This window comes from Scleropages formosus, chromosome 17 (genome assembly GCF_900964775.1).
Source record: "Scleropages formosus chromosome 17, fSclFor1.1, whole genome shotgun sequence".
Lineage (NCBI taxonomy): Eukaryota > Metazoa > Chordata > Actinopteri > Osteoglossiformes > Osteoglossidae > Scleropages > Scleropages formosus.
The window spans coordinates 4,720,084-4,735,846 of NC_041822.1; the positions used below are offsets into that span (position 1 = coordinate 4,720,084).

The 15,763-nt window shown below is 40.3% G+C and overlaps 1 protein-coding gene across 1 annotated transcript; it reads left to right on the plus strand.

Annotated features, from left to right (window-relative positions):
• The first annotated feature begins 2,249 nt into the window (after positions 1–2,249).
• On the plus strand, positions 2,250–4,211 carry cox7c (cytochrome c oxidase subunit 7C). Its single transcript, XM_018759099.2, has 3 exons — positions 2,250–2,398; positions 3,175–3,320; positions 4,115–4,211. The coding sequence occupies exons 1-2, from the start codon at positions 2,324–2,326 to the stop codon at positions 3,289–3,291; spliced, it is 192 nt and encodes a 63-aa protein (XP_018614615.1). The 5' UTR covers positions 2,250–2,323; the 3' UTR covers positions 3,292–3,320; positions 4,115–4,211.
• Positions 4,212–15,763: the final 11,552 nt, after the last annotated feature.

Sequence of the window (15,763 nt, forward strand, 5' to 3'; positions counted from 1 at the left end):
TACTTTTCTCCAAAGCAACTTACAGTGTTAAGCTACCTACAATTATTAACCAATTTATACAGCTGGGTAATTTTACTGCAGCTATTTAGGGTAAGTACCTTGCTCAAGGGTACTACAGCTGGAGATCAAACCTGTGACCTTTGGATCCAAAGGCAACACCTCTAATCACTACACTACCAGCTGTTCTTCAGCTCATAACTTCCCTTTCATGTCTAAAATTTTGGAAAATGTAGCCTCACAACAGCTGCTCTCCTTATCTGCAATGTTTTGCACTAAAAATTTCGATCTGGTTTTTATCCATCCTACGGTACTGAAACGGTCGTGGTCGGACACAACTGACAACCTCCTGTCATCAGCACTTTTCAACAGCACTCATTTGCCTTGATTTCACTGCAGCCTTTGAAACCATTCATCATAGCATCTTTATACATAGGTTGGAGAAGGGCTAGGGTCATTCCAGTACTGTCCACAAGTCTTTAGGATCCTACATCACAAACAGCTACATACTACATATGTGTTTATGACATTTCCTCTCCATCTTTAGTATCTCCTGTCCGGCATTTTCGTCAGACCAGAGCTATTGTTCAAACCCAATAGCAGCTTGGTCATGAACTCTTGCTTCCTGCACCTGCAGAGTAGCTCCAGTTTCCTCTCTGAGATAGACATAAAAAAATTGGTTCATGCCTTCATCTCCAGCAAGCTTTACTCTTGCAATTTACTAGTGTCTGGCAGTCCTGCTTGCATGACCTCCCCCCTTTAGCTGGAGAAAACTGCAGCAGTGAGGATTAGAACTAGCTCCAGGTAGTGTGCTGGCATTGTGGTATGGTGAGTAGCGCTACTGTCTCACAGTGCCTGAATGGTGTGAGAGGACATGGGTTCAATCCCCACTCAATCTGTGTGGAGTTTGCATGTTCTCCCTGTGTCTGTGCAGGTTTCCTCCCATAGTTCAGAGACATGCTGTTTGGGTGTTCCACTGTTGTATGGATGAGTGAAGCAGTGTAAGTCACTGTGCTGAATAAGGTGTGTGGGCTGGTAACACTACATAGAGTTCATTGGAAGTCACTTTGGAGAAAAGTGTCTGCTAAATGTAAGTACAGTCTTGCCATATACCCCAGTTCTCCACTCTCTATACTGGCAACCAGTCTCATGCAGATGTTACTTTTCATCCCTACAAGCATTGAGCTCCAGCTTACCTCATCAAACTCCTCAAGATGCATATCTGTTTCTTGTGTTGAAGATGCAACTATAAAATGGCAGGTTGCAGAGCGTTCGGCTTCAGGTCGCTGTCTGTTGTACTGCTCTTTTAGTTATAGACACAATTGTACAGCTTCTCTGAACTCACATGACACTGTGGATGGAGGAGGAGTGGGAAGCCACTGGCACAAAGCCCAACAGAGGATTGAGGAATCCGGCACAGTAGTGGTGAGGGGTATCAGTTTCCCTGCTTTCTCTACTACAGCCTTCATTCGCACAAGAGAGGAACCTTCCCTGAATTGCTCCAGTGAATCTTTAGACAAAAGCATCAGCTAAGCAACAAATAGTATCTCAAAATGTAACATGTTTGTAATTGCACAGGCCGGCAATAAAAGGCCATTATTTACATTTTTTAATATTTGTTGTTGTTGATGCCATTGAGTCAAACCTGACCCATAGTGACCACCTGCGTGGTTTTCATGGTAAGGGAGGGACAGAGGGGCGTTGCCAGTGCTGTCTTCTTTATGTTGGGGGAGGGAAACACAGGGAGAAACACAGAACCGCCACACACCCTGAGCAGGGCTCGAACCTCATACCCGCCAACCAGCGAAGTACCGGTCAAACCCGCCGCACCAACACACCCCCCCTTTTTAATATTTACATAACATTATTTGTATTCTTAACAATATCACTTCAGGGTAACATCATGAGGACTTCAGCAGGAAGAGGATTAGAAGCGGGAACTTTCAAAGCACAGAAAAGGCAAATGTTTCCAACCATGACTTACACATCACCCATCCTATTTACACTCCTACACTAGAGCCTACCTGGAACTAATTTAAATACACACAAAATACCCGATAAACAGCATTAATAACTTATTATTATTATTATTATTATTATTATTATGTGTGTGTGTGTGTGTGTGTGTGTGTGTGTGTGTGTGTGTGTATTATTATTATTGTCCGAAGTGAAACTGGGATTAAAGTACTTCATTACCCACAATTCACTGTTCAGCGTCACTACTTCCGCAAAAATCCCATAATTCTCTCTTCCGTTGTCGTTAAGAGGAAGGTGTCGGTACGCGGGTTCTGGAGAATTGTGTTGCTTCGAAATCTTTCTAGTCGCTATGTTTGGTCAAGTTGTTCGTCGATTTACCACCTCTGCGATTCGCCGGTCCCATTATGAAGAAGGGCCTGGAAAGGTAACATATGCATATATAAGACTAATCACAAAATGTGACGAGACGTTACGGTTAAGTTAACTTTACGTTAGCGCAGGGCCTAGTTCCTAACCTGAAGCCTGTGTGTTGGAGGTCAGTGCTGCTCGCAGTAGTTAAGAGTGCGCTTCGTTTTACCTCTTGATTTTGATAATGAATAACGTTCAGAGAGCAATAAGTGCATTTATTTCGAATGCTGGCTCTTGTTTTTTAGCAAGCTGGTAGTGTCACTTTTGACCGGGTACCTTTTTCATTCATGACCTTGTTTGTTTGTACTGAGTTAGTACTCACTCACTGACAGTCACAGTGTGTCTCTCAGACTGAATGAATACACTTGGCAGTGATCTATTGATATACACCTTTGCTCTAGTTGCATTGAATTTCTGTAATTTCTTAACGTTTCTCGATGCGTATATTATGTAACGAATAAATTAGCTGTCGAGGTCTATTAGAACAGAAATTGAGGTTATGAAAAACTAGGTGAATAGTAAGAGTGAAGATTCTCCCACGTGCCATTTGTACATTTGTATTCAACTTTTTGTTAAATTAACCTCTGTCTTCAGCTTTTACATTACTGTATCTCTTGAAAATTGAATTTTGATCCATTTTTAATAGCATAGCTGTAAAGTAGAGGTCAGAGATGTTTCTTTTTTTTAAATGGAAATGTACTGTATTTATTACTCATCTTATTAGTGCAGTTATTGATGTTTGTGAGTACAATGCAAATGTCTTGAAAATATTATTATCTTCTACCCCCTCAGAACATACCATTCTCCGTAGAGAACAAGTGGAGGCTGCTGGCTGTGATGGTGGCCTTCTTCGGCAGTGGCTTTGCTGCCCCTTTTCTCATCGTCCGGCACCAACTACTGAAGAAGTGAAACATATTTACTTGTTCTCTTCCCACCAGGTGTGTGTTCTTCTCGGAAACATCTTTGTGTAGACCAGCTTTGCACTGCTGGTTTGCTGTTTTATGTAGGATTCACAAACCACTCGTGTTGTAGTCTCCAGCATACACAGTTTAGAACATTTGTGAACCCCTTGGACCTGTCTGCAAGTCTTAAAATTGCATCTTTCTTCTTGCAACATGTTACAAGTGTTGTGACATCTGCAATAACTCCATCAGAACATGAAGTCCTGGTTCCTCATCGTACAAACACAATTGGGACTAGAATTCCCACTTGTACCATTAGTTCGATGAGTAAAAGCTTTTGTCCACACCTTTATGTACATGATGTCTCAGTGTATTTTCAGTCTTTAGTTTCACATTGATGTTTTTAATTGAAATTGTTGGGTTACATTAGAATTAAAACTAATATGACTGAAAATTAAAACTTTCTCAACTCCTGTTAAATGCCAGTTGTTCAGTGAAATGTCCACAAATGTGCAATCAGTCAAACACCAGGCATCACACTGTGGAAGTGTGATGAATGAAAATGGTTACACACCTCTGTATTGTCTTAATATGATTTGATGCCATCTAATAACTAGGCCCAGAAACACAGGTCTGCTTACTCTGCAATAAGCATGGATTTTAGAACACAGAAGGGAAGAAAATACAATTTTAGAAATTTGGGAAAAATAATTTTCACTCCTAATAAGAGAACTTAGTGTAATTTAGCTTTGACATTGTATCATAAAAAAAACTTAGCCATGTATTAACATCTTTTTTTTTTTTTTTTTTTTTCTCCCCCCCTCCCCTAGGTCAGCTCTGTTTGAACATGGTTTACCTGCAGAGTTTTCTTTATAAAGAAGAATGATGACCTCTACTGTCTTTGTAAATAAAACAAATTAAAATATACTACATGCATTTTTTTTTCATTCTTCGGACTTCATTGGTAAAGGCTTAAACATAATGCACAGTAAGGAAACAAGATTTTGGTCTTGGTGTCAAGTTTAAGCTTAATTTTTTTTATAAATATTTTAAAATACAAATTAGAGTTCTTGATGACCATTACATCTGGAAACTGCTGTAGCTTACTAATTTGTATCTGAAACTTAACTGTGAAGCTCAACTTCTGGTAACAAGCAGTAATTTTCTAGGTTAGTACTGCTAAGGCCATGAAGATTACATCATATTACAGCATTCCTATATGCTATTTTAAGGTTTTTATTTTAATAGAGCTTCTATGTGAAGCTTATCAAAAGTTATGCTGAGTCATAATGAAGCTAAGGTAGATGTCAAGAAGGATATCTTTTTTTTTTTTTTTTGAAAAAAAAAAGGGTTTTAAGTACATACAGTAACTCCATAATAGGTATAGGTGATCTGCAGAGGTCAAATTATATAAAGTTGTGAACCCTTTGTAATTATTTGAATATCTGCTTGAGTGCCCCCTAAAACATGATCTAATCTTCATGTGAGTTATAATACATTAATTCAAATATTTTATCAAATGTGTTGAATAAATGGTCTAAACAATCAAGGCCATTGATGGAAATATACTGTGTTAGTGGCTAATGTAAGGACATCTTGGAAAGCAGGTTACTGGAGTCAGGTTCTCACATCAGTTCGGATGTGTTTTTCACCTGCCTTCCTGTATTAAAAAAATGCACCCAGTTATCTGCTTTTATAGCAGAATTCTGTTGAAGTGCAGTATTACCCATTCAAAAGAGATTTCAAAGGATCTCAGTTCTTGAAGCCTGTAAGACTGGAAGGGTTTACGAACAAATTTTTTAAAGACTTGGGCCTCCATCAGTTCACAAGCAGACAAGAGGAAAAAAACAGAAAGCAGCACCATTGCTGCCTTTCTGAGGAGTTGGCATCCTATAGAGATCAGCCCAAGCGCTTGCTCCATGATCATCAGTCATCATAAAAGTGGTGATTCAACTAGTTGCTGAATATCAGGGTTTACATACATTTCCATCTGTGACCTTGAATAAACCATTCAATAATAATACGGATATATGAAATCTGTTAAATAAGGCTATTCATTACTGTGACTTTTCTGAAGATCAGATCACATTTTAGAAGCCTATCATGTAGAAATTCAAGATAATTCCAAAGAATTTGGGAACTTTTGGTTATATGTACACACAAACATATATATTTCCCTCCCCCATATTACTCTGCAGAAGCCAAATAAGCCATTCCCGTTGAATTAGTTTTTCAGAGCTTTTGGCTATCAATAACAATAACAAAATAAGAAACCTGGGAAATGAAAGTGACATGGCAATGATTACACAGTAAAGGATTTTCATTAGCTTTTTGCCATTTTGCCTGAAGTGTTCTTGCGCATGGGTTCCAGGTAGTTTTTCAAACTCACTCGCTGCTGTAAATCTTCAAGAGACAGCATTTAGTGGAGCGGAGGGAACAAGGTCGTAAGAAAGAAACAGCCTCAAAGATAGCCTTATTAAATCTTGTTGTTCAGGCCTAATAAATGTAGCAAGGGTATTGTGTTTCATTTATGAAGACTGTTTTACTGTCCACCTTGAAACCACGAAATTAAGAAGATGCAATCAGCTTTGAGAATACTATAATGTTTAATTTCATCGGTAAAGTAGAATTTTGCGTGTTGTTGATCTCGACCCCAAAAAACTGCCTGTATGCCACTTTTTTTTTTCATTTTGTAGAAATGGTTATAGTTGTTCAGTGGTTATAAAAGAACATATGTACTCATATACTTTTCTGCTTTTTCATATTGCATAGGATAAAAGTTACTGTACCAGGTACGAGTCGCTTGTATTTTTCAGTCAAGTTGTGTCATGAGCTGCAGTTAAAAGGACAAAGTGAAGATATATTGATTTTTTTAATATCAAGACAGATGATCCCAGGACATTTTAATCTTCTGTGCAACCAGACTAGAATTATAATTCATAAACATATTCAGCTTTCTTAAAATTCAGCTCAGCTTTCACTTAGTTCAGCAGAGAAGACCTTGTAGCTCTTTGCAGTAGAGTTATCACTGACTGAAAGAAATCCCGTGCTGAGCTAAAGGATGTGACCGTGTGGTCTGGGGTTGGTGGTCTAATTTTGAATTTTTTTGTTTTCACTAAATCCATTTAATCCTGCATTACTAAAAGTAAGTAACATTGAAAGGTTTTTTTTTTTTTTTTTCCCCTCCCATATCCCTGGTCGCAGTCGTGCAACTAGACCTTTGCTCACAGAGGAATAATAAGTATGTTTAAGGGGAAGGTGGAGGACTTGACTCCTCTACTCCTAATATTTTTTGGTCCCCAAAACCAAAGAAGTCTTCATGCCCCTGCCACAAATCCTTCTTTTCGGTAAAGACCGCTGTTGACTTCACTGTCCGAGAATAAAATGGAGGAAAATCTAAATATTTTTAGTCTTTCACCAGATACTGCTGGTATTGGAAATATCCAGAGGTACAGAAATTCCTTTCATCCACAGAAATGTTTGAATTCTTGATTTATCATAAAATGTGTATTTGATTAAAAAAAGAAATAATAATAATAATAATAATAATAATAATACAGAAACAGGTGCTGTAGCACAAATGATGAAATATGTGAATCTCGGTATGGACTTTGCAAACTTTTTGTCCTGTTTCTTTTGCAAGTTTTTGGAAATCTACATAAAAGTGTGGTCAGTATTGAATCCAAATTGATTTCATATTATAAGACTTTTTCCTGCCATCATTTTCAGTGCACTTGCACATCTTAAATACACTCAGCCATCATAAATCGAAGTCTCATACAATGAAAGCCACTACAACAGTTTATGAAAATGTGTCTACTTTTTTCTTACGAGAGGCTTATTATTCAGCAGAACGGCACTTTGCCCACTGTTACAAGATAGGAAAAATATAAAATATAAGAACTACAGTCACCTTTGCTCTTGGGTAGTGACAGATTTAAAGAAAAGAACAAAACAATTTAGTCCCAATGCAATGCAGCAGCTACAACGCTATGTAGGGTAACATAAATACGGGCACTCCCAGCAAGGATATTGTCCTTTCTACGGTCTGAGATACATCCATTTAGCTTATGAAAATTCAACTTTCCAAGGAGTTACATATAATACCCCCTCTTTGATTTTCAATTTAATTCTTCCCATTTGTTATTTATTTAATTTTTCCCATTGATGAGAACCAAATTTAGATTTGGAGAACATCCCAACAGTTGAGCACTGTGACACACACACACACACTGTCTGAACCGCTTGTCCCATATGGGGTCACGGGGAGCCAGAGCCTAACCCGGCAACACAGGGCGTAAGGCTGGAGGGGGAGGGGACAAACCCAGGACAGGACGCCAGTCCATTGCAAGGCACCCCAAGCGGGACTCGAACCCCAGACCCACCGGAGAGCAGGACCCGGTCCAACCCACTGCACCCCCTCCACTGTGACACATTTACATTTTTTCAATTAGCAGTCACTTCTCACTAAATCGACATGAAATTATTGATCCTATACAGTATTTACCCCAGGTGGAAACTGGGACACTCCAGCCTGAGCAGGGATTAGTCCCACATCAGATCACACAGCCCAGGTGCTCTGAAACACCAGCTTTACCCACTGCGTCAGTGTGCTGCCTGGGTCAGAAGCCAATGTCACTTTGAATTTTAATTACAATTATAGTCTGGCTTGTGCTGCGTTAATGTCTTAACTTCCGTTATCCCTCACTTGCTAGTTTCACCTTTTACAATCTCAGAAATCATGAGCTCAGTCTGAAATGATGTCAAGCTGGTTGGTGAGTGTCGATTCATTGTTTTCACTGATTTTTTTTGTCTCTACAGATGCTCCTCGACTTACGATGTTTCGACTTATGATTTTTCGACTTTACGATGGGTTTCGCAGAGCGTAACCCCATCGTAAGTCGGGGACTATCTGTACTGTAATTTTTTTTGCCAATAAAGGTTGAATTAGTGTATAAACACTGAGCATCATGCATGTTTTGTTTGTTTTTGTTAAGTCTGCAGGAGGGTTAGGAAACTATGGAACACTTTAGTTTCTTTCCTTGCAAGAATCCTTTATTCGTAGCTTAAGTAAAGAATACGCAACATTTTTTTCTTTTGGACAGAAAAGAAAAAAAGCAAAAAAAAAGGTTTAAAAGAAAATGTTTTGACATTGATGATGGGACATGCTTTCTAGAAACATTTGCTTTTGAAACACTGGTTTTGCAAGAATGGTCCTAACCTCAGAAAAACAGAGCAATTTTGTCTGCCAGTTTATTATCATATTTCATCAGTAATAACAGAAATAATATCAGTGATAATAAGTGCAGGAGAAGAAAGGGACCTGATGGCAAAATTGCCACAATTATCTAATTCTCTCCCTGCATTCAGTGCTTTGAGATTTAATTTTTCCAGTCCCCCAGCTTGCGGAAATGAGGCCCAGTTAAACACGATATTGCCGCTTGGATGGTGGCCAGGCTGCAGTGCAGCAGTGACAACTGATGAAAAGTACATGAGACTGCATTCGCTAGGGGATGTCGCTGTAACGACTCATTTGTAGCACTTGCCACAGTACATCATTCATTAGCAACTGCCTGACACGTCTCCTTTCCATGGCCCTGTGGAGAGTTTGGACAAAGAAACAGGGAATACATTAAAAGTGAATTACACCATCAGAATGCCAATGTTTCCACATTTCTGATGAGTGGCCTTAAAATGCTGGCATAATTTCAAACATACATCATCAGTAGTGACTCGAATAGGGGCTGCTTTGTTTTCGCATTATGTCGTCTTTCCGCTCACCTTTGCCGTCAGTCGCGCGCTGGAGTTTACAAGCGGTGCAGGGGGCGTGCTGCCCAGAACACTGTTCTCCTTGGGAGTCATGCGAGCGCGCTCAGAAAAATCGCTTGTCAAAGTGCTTCGGCTAAATCATTTTGTCATTTTTGTCCGATGATTTATGACTTGTTTGTCTTGCTTTAAAAATTACACTTCAGGGTACATTATATAGTAACTGATACATTTTCAGAATCTAAACATGAGTCTTGCCACTTTATTAATGTTCCTAAGTTGTTGTTGCTATTATTATTATCTCACACACACACACACACACACACACACACACATTGTCTGAAGCCACTTGTCCCACATGGGGTCATAGCGAGCCGGAGCCTAACCTGGAAACACAGAGTGTGGGGATGGTGTTGTTGTCACGAACCACGTTGCAGCTTCCCAAGTTCGCAAATGACGAGACTGACTCCTGGGTTTCTAATAAAACGTTACATTTAATTAAAATACCAACAAATATCCGTCGCTCCACTTGTACACTCTGAGCCAAACTCTTCTTCACTACTTCTTTTTTCATTTACGCAAAAAGACCAAGGAACGTAATTAACGTATGGACATCTAGTGGCAGTTCTATAAATCGCATTTCAAATTATACAATTAAACTCAATGCCAATCATTCATCAGCAATTACAAGTTGACAACCAAATACAAACAACAGATGGAGGGGGAGGGGATACACCCAGGACGAAATGCCACTCCATTGCAAGGCACCCCAAGCGGGACTCGAACTCCAGACCCACCATAGAGCAGGCACAGGCCTAACCTGCTGTGCCACTGCAACCCCCTTCTTCTTCTTCTTCTTCTTTTTCTTCTTCTTCTTCTTCTTCTTCTTCTTATTATTATTATTATTATTATTATTATTATTATTATTATTATTATGGGGGCGCGGTGGCGCAGTGGGTTGGACCGGGTCCTGCTCTCTGGTGGGTCTGGGATTCGAATCCCGCTTGGGGTGCCTTACGACGGTCTGGCGTCCCGTCCTGGGTGTGTCCCCTCCCCTCTAGCCTTGCACCCTGAGTTGCCGGGTAGGCTCCGGTTCCCCGCGACCCCAAATGGGACAAGCGTTTCAGAAAGTGTGTGTGTGTGTATTATTATTATTATTATTATTACAATTACATGGGTCTGCAAAAATCCAGAACAGTCTGAACATTCTTTGTGCCAACTCTTAATGCCCATATATATTTCACACACATCTGTGAAACACACTCTCTATCTCCCGCACATTACGGATGAACCTGAACAGCATGTCTTTGGACTGTGTGAGGAAACCAGAACACCCAGAAGAAAACCACACAGACACAGGGAAGAACGTACCAACTCCATCCATCCATCTATTATCAGTCATTGATTTTTCTAGTGCAAGGTCACAGTGGTCTGGTGGGAGGCATAGGGCACTCCTTAACCACTTTTAGACATTTTTTTTTAAGGGGAGTGGATACATGGTTACCATAACCAGTGTAAATGACTTAAATCTACAGCTTCTTTGAATCAATTTGTTTCAGTGGTACATTGCTTTCACTGAGGTTTGAAAGTACGTGCACCTTTCTTGGGTTATATGGCACTCCAGCGCAAGGGATCCAGTCAACCGTTTTTCCTTGACCCCATGGCCTGACTCATTATTATACTTTGCTCATTTTGGGTCACTGATTTCCACCGAATCTTAAGCTAAAGAATGTTAGCATTATGTTGACTGTGTGGGTAATTTTGCTTAAAAAGATTATTTGCTGTTTCACCAAGTGACCCTATTATATAAATCCAAAAGTCCTTTGATGGCGTTAACACACAGACTGGGTGCATCCATTTTTTTCAGTATATATGATAAAACAGCATCTCTAATTCATGAGCATTCTCAAAAGACCAGATGCACACTGCATTTAGCGGTTTTGCTGCAATAAAAAGACCAGATTTATTGACACAGTGCTTTCAGAAGAGTCTGACAAGTGCCTTTGGGAGAAAGATTTGAATAATATATTCATCACCAATTCTCTTGATGCCCTTTCAGTACCAGCTGCATGAAATATAAATATGACGGGAGGACGCTGCTTGCCAAGTGATTGATTGATAGATTGAATCACATTTTTCAGGTTGTAAGTTTTTTGTTGGCTCTAATTAATGTTACATAGAAGGATAAAAATACAGACCATGTTCCATCCATCTGTCCATTCATCCATTTTCATTAACCACCTGTCCTGAACAGGTTCACAGTGGTCTGGAGCCAAGTGACCATATTACGTTACTCAAAAATTTTTAAGAAACACCACTCCCGTTACACTTTGTCCGCTAAAAAATTGTAAAGCGGCACTAACTGTCCTGGAAAATAGAAAAAATGTATTCTATTATATTCAGTAAACTGGATAAAAACACAAAAATGGCATAAATACATGGAGAGAAAAATGTCATTCCTCCATAAATATTAACACAAGAAATGTACTCGAATATTATACAATTGGAGAAAGAGTCACTCTTTCAGATAGATGCACACATGTACTTTGACACTGGAAAGTATAATGTAATATTCACATACACTTCCTGCTCTAACTGCTCACTTAGGGGAGACGGGATGGTAAGATTAACAACATGACACAGATGCTTTGAATTATATACCCATCTCTTTGAGACGGTGCACAATGAGGAGCACTGCTGTCTCACAGTGCCTAGGTGGTGTGAGTGGACATGGGTTTGATCCTCACTCAGTCTGTGTGGAGTTTGCATGTTCTCCCCGTATGTGTGTGGGTTTCCTCCAGGTGCTCTGGTTTCCTCCCACAGTCCAAAGACATGCTGTTCAGGTTCCCCATAGTGTATGAGTGCTAGAGAAAGTGTGTTCCACTGATGTATGGATGAGTGACCCATTGTAAGTAGTGTATCTAGCAGTGTAAGTCACCGTGGTGAATAAGGTGTGTGGGCTGATAACGCTACATAGAGTTCAGGGGAAGTCGTTTTGGAGAAAGCGTCTGCTAAATAAATAAATATAAATACCAGCAAGTTGGGCAAGTTCTTGTCATTAAAGCTCCTGCCAAAATGCCTCATAAAATGAACCATAGTCACTGCAGTGCCTTGTCTGAGCTGTGGCAGCCACCATAATCAGCAGTTTGGTTCACTTTGTATTTTTATATATGAACTTGTTTATCAAGGGGTGATAAATGCTTGATTATCTTGAGGACCACAGCTATCTAGAAGCTCCTTCTTTTGATATTTTTCTATAATAATACCCATCATTTTCTCTAATGTTTTCTTTATTTTGTCACATGTCTGTAGTGGCCACCAGTAACAATAAAACTTTTACATTTTTAATGCACATTTATTCATTTAGCAGATGCTTTTCTCCAAAGCGACGTACATGTCACAGAAAAATACAATCAGTGCATTGCACCAACAGAAAGAGACTTTGACACAAACGTGTGATTCAAAGCACAGTTAATTTGCCACTTTCCACCAAATAAACCAAGGCACGTTACAGGAGTAGCTGCAAAATGGTTTATCCATTATTCAACATTTATAATCACAAAATTTATGAACATGGACATTTACATGTTTTTCATGCACTCTGGAGATCATGGGAGTGTAACAAATAATAGTAACAGAAGAAATTGTAGCTGAAAGACTGTGGGTAGTGTGATGGTTAGATCTGTTGCATGTGGTTCTGAAGGTTGTTGATTTGAATCTCAACTACTGCGGCAGTACCCTTGAGGAAGGTACTCACCATAAATTGCTCTGGTAAATCCACAGGTGTAAAAACGGATTAAAAAAAAGTTGTACGTAGCTTTTCATTGCATGTTGCTTTGGACAAAAGTGTCAATTAAATGGATGAATGTAATCTAAATAGGAAGAAGAGACAAAAGTAAAATGAAAAACCCAAAGAATAGCTCTGGATTTTGAACAGAATACTTTGAGTTATACAGTATAGTTGTTCAACATTTCTATTCCATGAAGAACTGATTTTTTTTTTTTATTGAAGAGATGAGGAAAATTTGCTTGCTCCCAGACAGTCTGAAACCACTTGTTCCAAGGAGAGTCATGGCAGGCCAGAGCCTAATGCGGCAACACAGGGTGAAAGGCTTGGGGGGGAGGGGACACACCCAGGACAGGATGCCAGTCCATCACAAGGTACCCCCTGCAGAACTCGAACCCCAGGCCCACCAGAGAGCAGGACCCGGTCAAACCCACTGCACCACCACACCCCCACACTCCCATTGTACATGACTACATATACATACACACACACACAGTTTCTGAACCACTTGTCCCATAGGGGGTTGTGGGGAACTGGAGCCTTACCCAGCAACCCAGGGCATAAGGCTGGAGGGGACACAGCCAGGACAGGACGCCAGTCCGTCACAAGGCACCCCAAGCAGGACTTGAACCCCAGACCCACTGGAGAGTAGGACCTGGTCCAACCCACTGTCCCACTCCTCCACCACATCCCCATACATGACTATGTATTTTAAAATATAACTTTCTCATTTGGAAAAACTACTACACAGTAAGCTTTTTTTAGGGCACCATCCTTTCAGCAGGATTTCTTAAATGATGTGACTTGCTGCTGAACTTCATGTTTGTGGACAAAGGATTAGAACTGATGTGTGAAATGCTGGAGGTGCAATTCACAAGTTTAGCCGGAGCATTGAATTCCTGCTGTTCTATGGTTCTAACAATGTGGGATTATGTCAAAGAGAGGAAATGGCTTTTGTGCAAAAACATGTAATTATCAACATTTGTGCTGCCTTGGACAACTGGTGGGGGAGTTATAGGGTTACAGCAAGCTTTGTTAGTGTTATAAAAAAGAGAAATACTGTTCAATAATTACTCCCACTTACATTTATTTATCAGACACTTTCCTTCAAAGCAGCTTACAATGGATACCATGTAGTGTTACTAGCCCACACACCTTACTCACCAAGGTGACTTACACTGGGTCACTCATCCATACATGAGTGGAACACACACACACTCTCTCTGTCACTCACCCACTATGGGGAACCTGAACAGCATGTCTTTGGACTGCGGGAGGAAACCCATGTAGACACAGGGAGAAAATGCAAACTCCATACAGACTGAGCAAGGATCAAACCCATGTCCTCCTGCACCATCCAGGCATCCTGAGTCTCTGGGTGCCACTCTGACTCCCATACCGGCATAACAGTTATGCCGGTATGGGAGTCAGAGTGACAACTGTAGACAAAAGTACAAACTCCTTGATGTTGATATATAGATTCAAGGTGCAAAAAAAAAAAAAAAATCACCGCTCTGGATCCACTGATTGGAAAGGTCGTTCTACAACAAAATGGAATTTTTTTTCAAGAGGTCAGTATTTTATAGAGAGAGACATTAAGGTTGTGTCATGGTATACAAAAGCTTTGTTACGGCTAAAATGTTATTTTGCGGGTTAAATGGTGCATAGACTACAAGACTTAGTCTACTGAGCAGTGGAAAAAAGTCTGTGGTTAGATCACTGGACCTTCTGTTATGGTGGATTTCAGGTCCACTGACATCTTCAGTGGGTTGGTAAATGTCAATAAATACAAAGCAGCTCTGAGTGATTCCAATCGGTCTTGGATGAATCAATACTTTCATGACTCTCTCATTCACACGGGATAAGTGATAAAAGAATAATTTGAAAAGCAGTTTCCGTGGTCTTTCTAGTAACCAGGGTCCAACCTTATGGAGCACGTATGGAAGCCTGGAGCAGAGCTTCAGTTCTCCGCACCCTCGTCATCAAAAAAACTTCTCATGAAACTTCTCATGGAAAAGTGGTGCTGCATCCTTGCAGTACAGATCCAGACACTTGTTCTAATTACGTTACATTCATGCATTTTGCATAAACTTTCTCTAAAGCAACATACAAGTTAGAGTAAATAATAGTATATTCCACAACAGCCAAAGAGTTTATACAAGGCTTAGCCAAGGCATTGCCAAGAGCATTTAATTTGTAAAATTAAATAATTTAAAACGTATTATAATTATTTGGGGGCATGCTGGGTTGGACTGGGTCCTGCTCTCCAGTGGGTCTGGGGCTTGAGTCCTGCTTGGGGTGCCTTGCGACAGACTGGTGTCCTGTCCTGGGTATGTCCCCTCCCCCTCTGGCCTTATGCCCTATGTTGCTGGGTAGGCTCAGGTTCCCTGCGACCCTGTATGGGAGAAGCGGTTCGGAAAATGTGTGTGTGTGTGTGTGTTATTATTATTTGGCCTGTGCTTGCTCTCTGGTGGGTCTGGGGTTTGAGTCCTGCTTAGGATGCCTTGCAATGGATTGGCGTCCCGTCCTGGATGTGTCCCTGCTCGGGATAAGCGGCTTCAGTCAATGTCTGTGTGTGTGTGTGTGTGTTATTATTATTTAACATTTGTAATAATTTACGATTTTTTCATCATCCTCAGCTGCAACACTGTACAGGTTGTCCCCTACTTTCGATGGTTCGACTTTACGATTTTTTCGGCTTTTATTGAGCTGGCAATAGACATTCAGTAGAAACTGTACTTCGAATTTTGAATTTTGAATTTTGATTTTTTTCCCAGGCAAACGATATGCGGTGCAATACTCTCTCGTGATCCGCATCTCCCACTCCGTCATGCAGAGGTGTTTTAAATACATTTCAGCTTACAATATTTTTGACTTACGATGGGTTTTGTGGAACGTAACTCCATCGTAAATCGGGGACCACCTG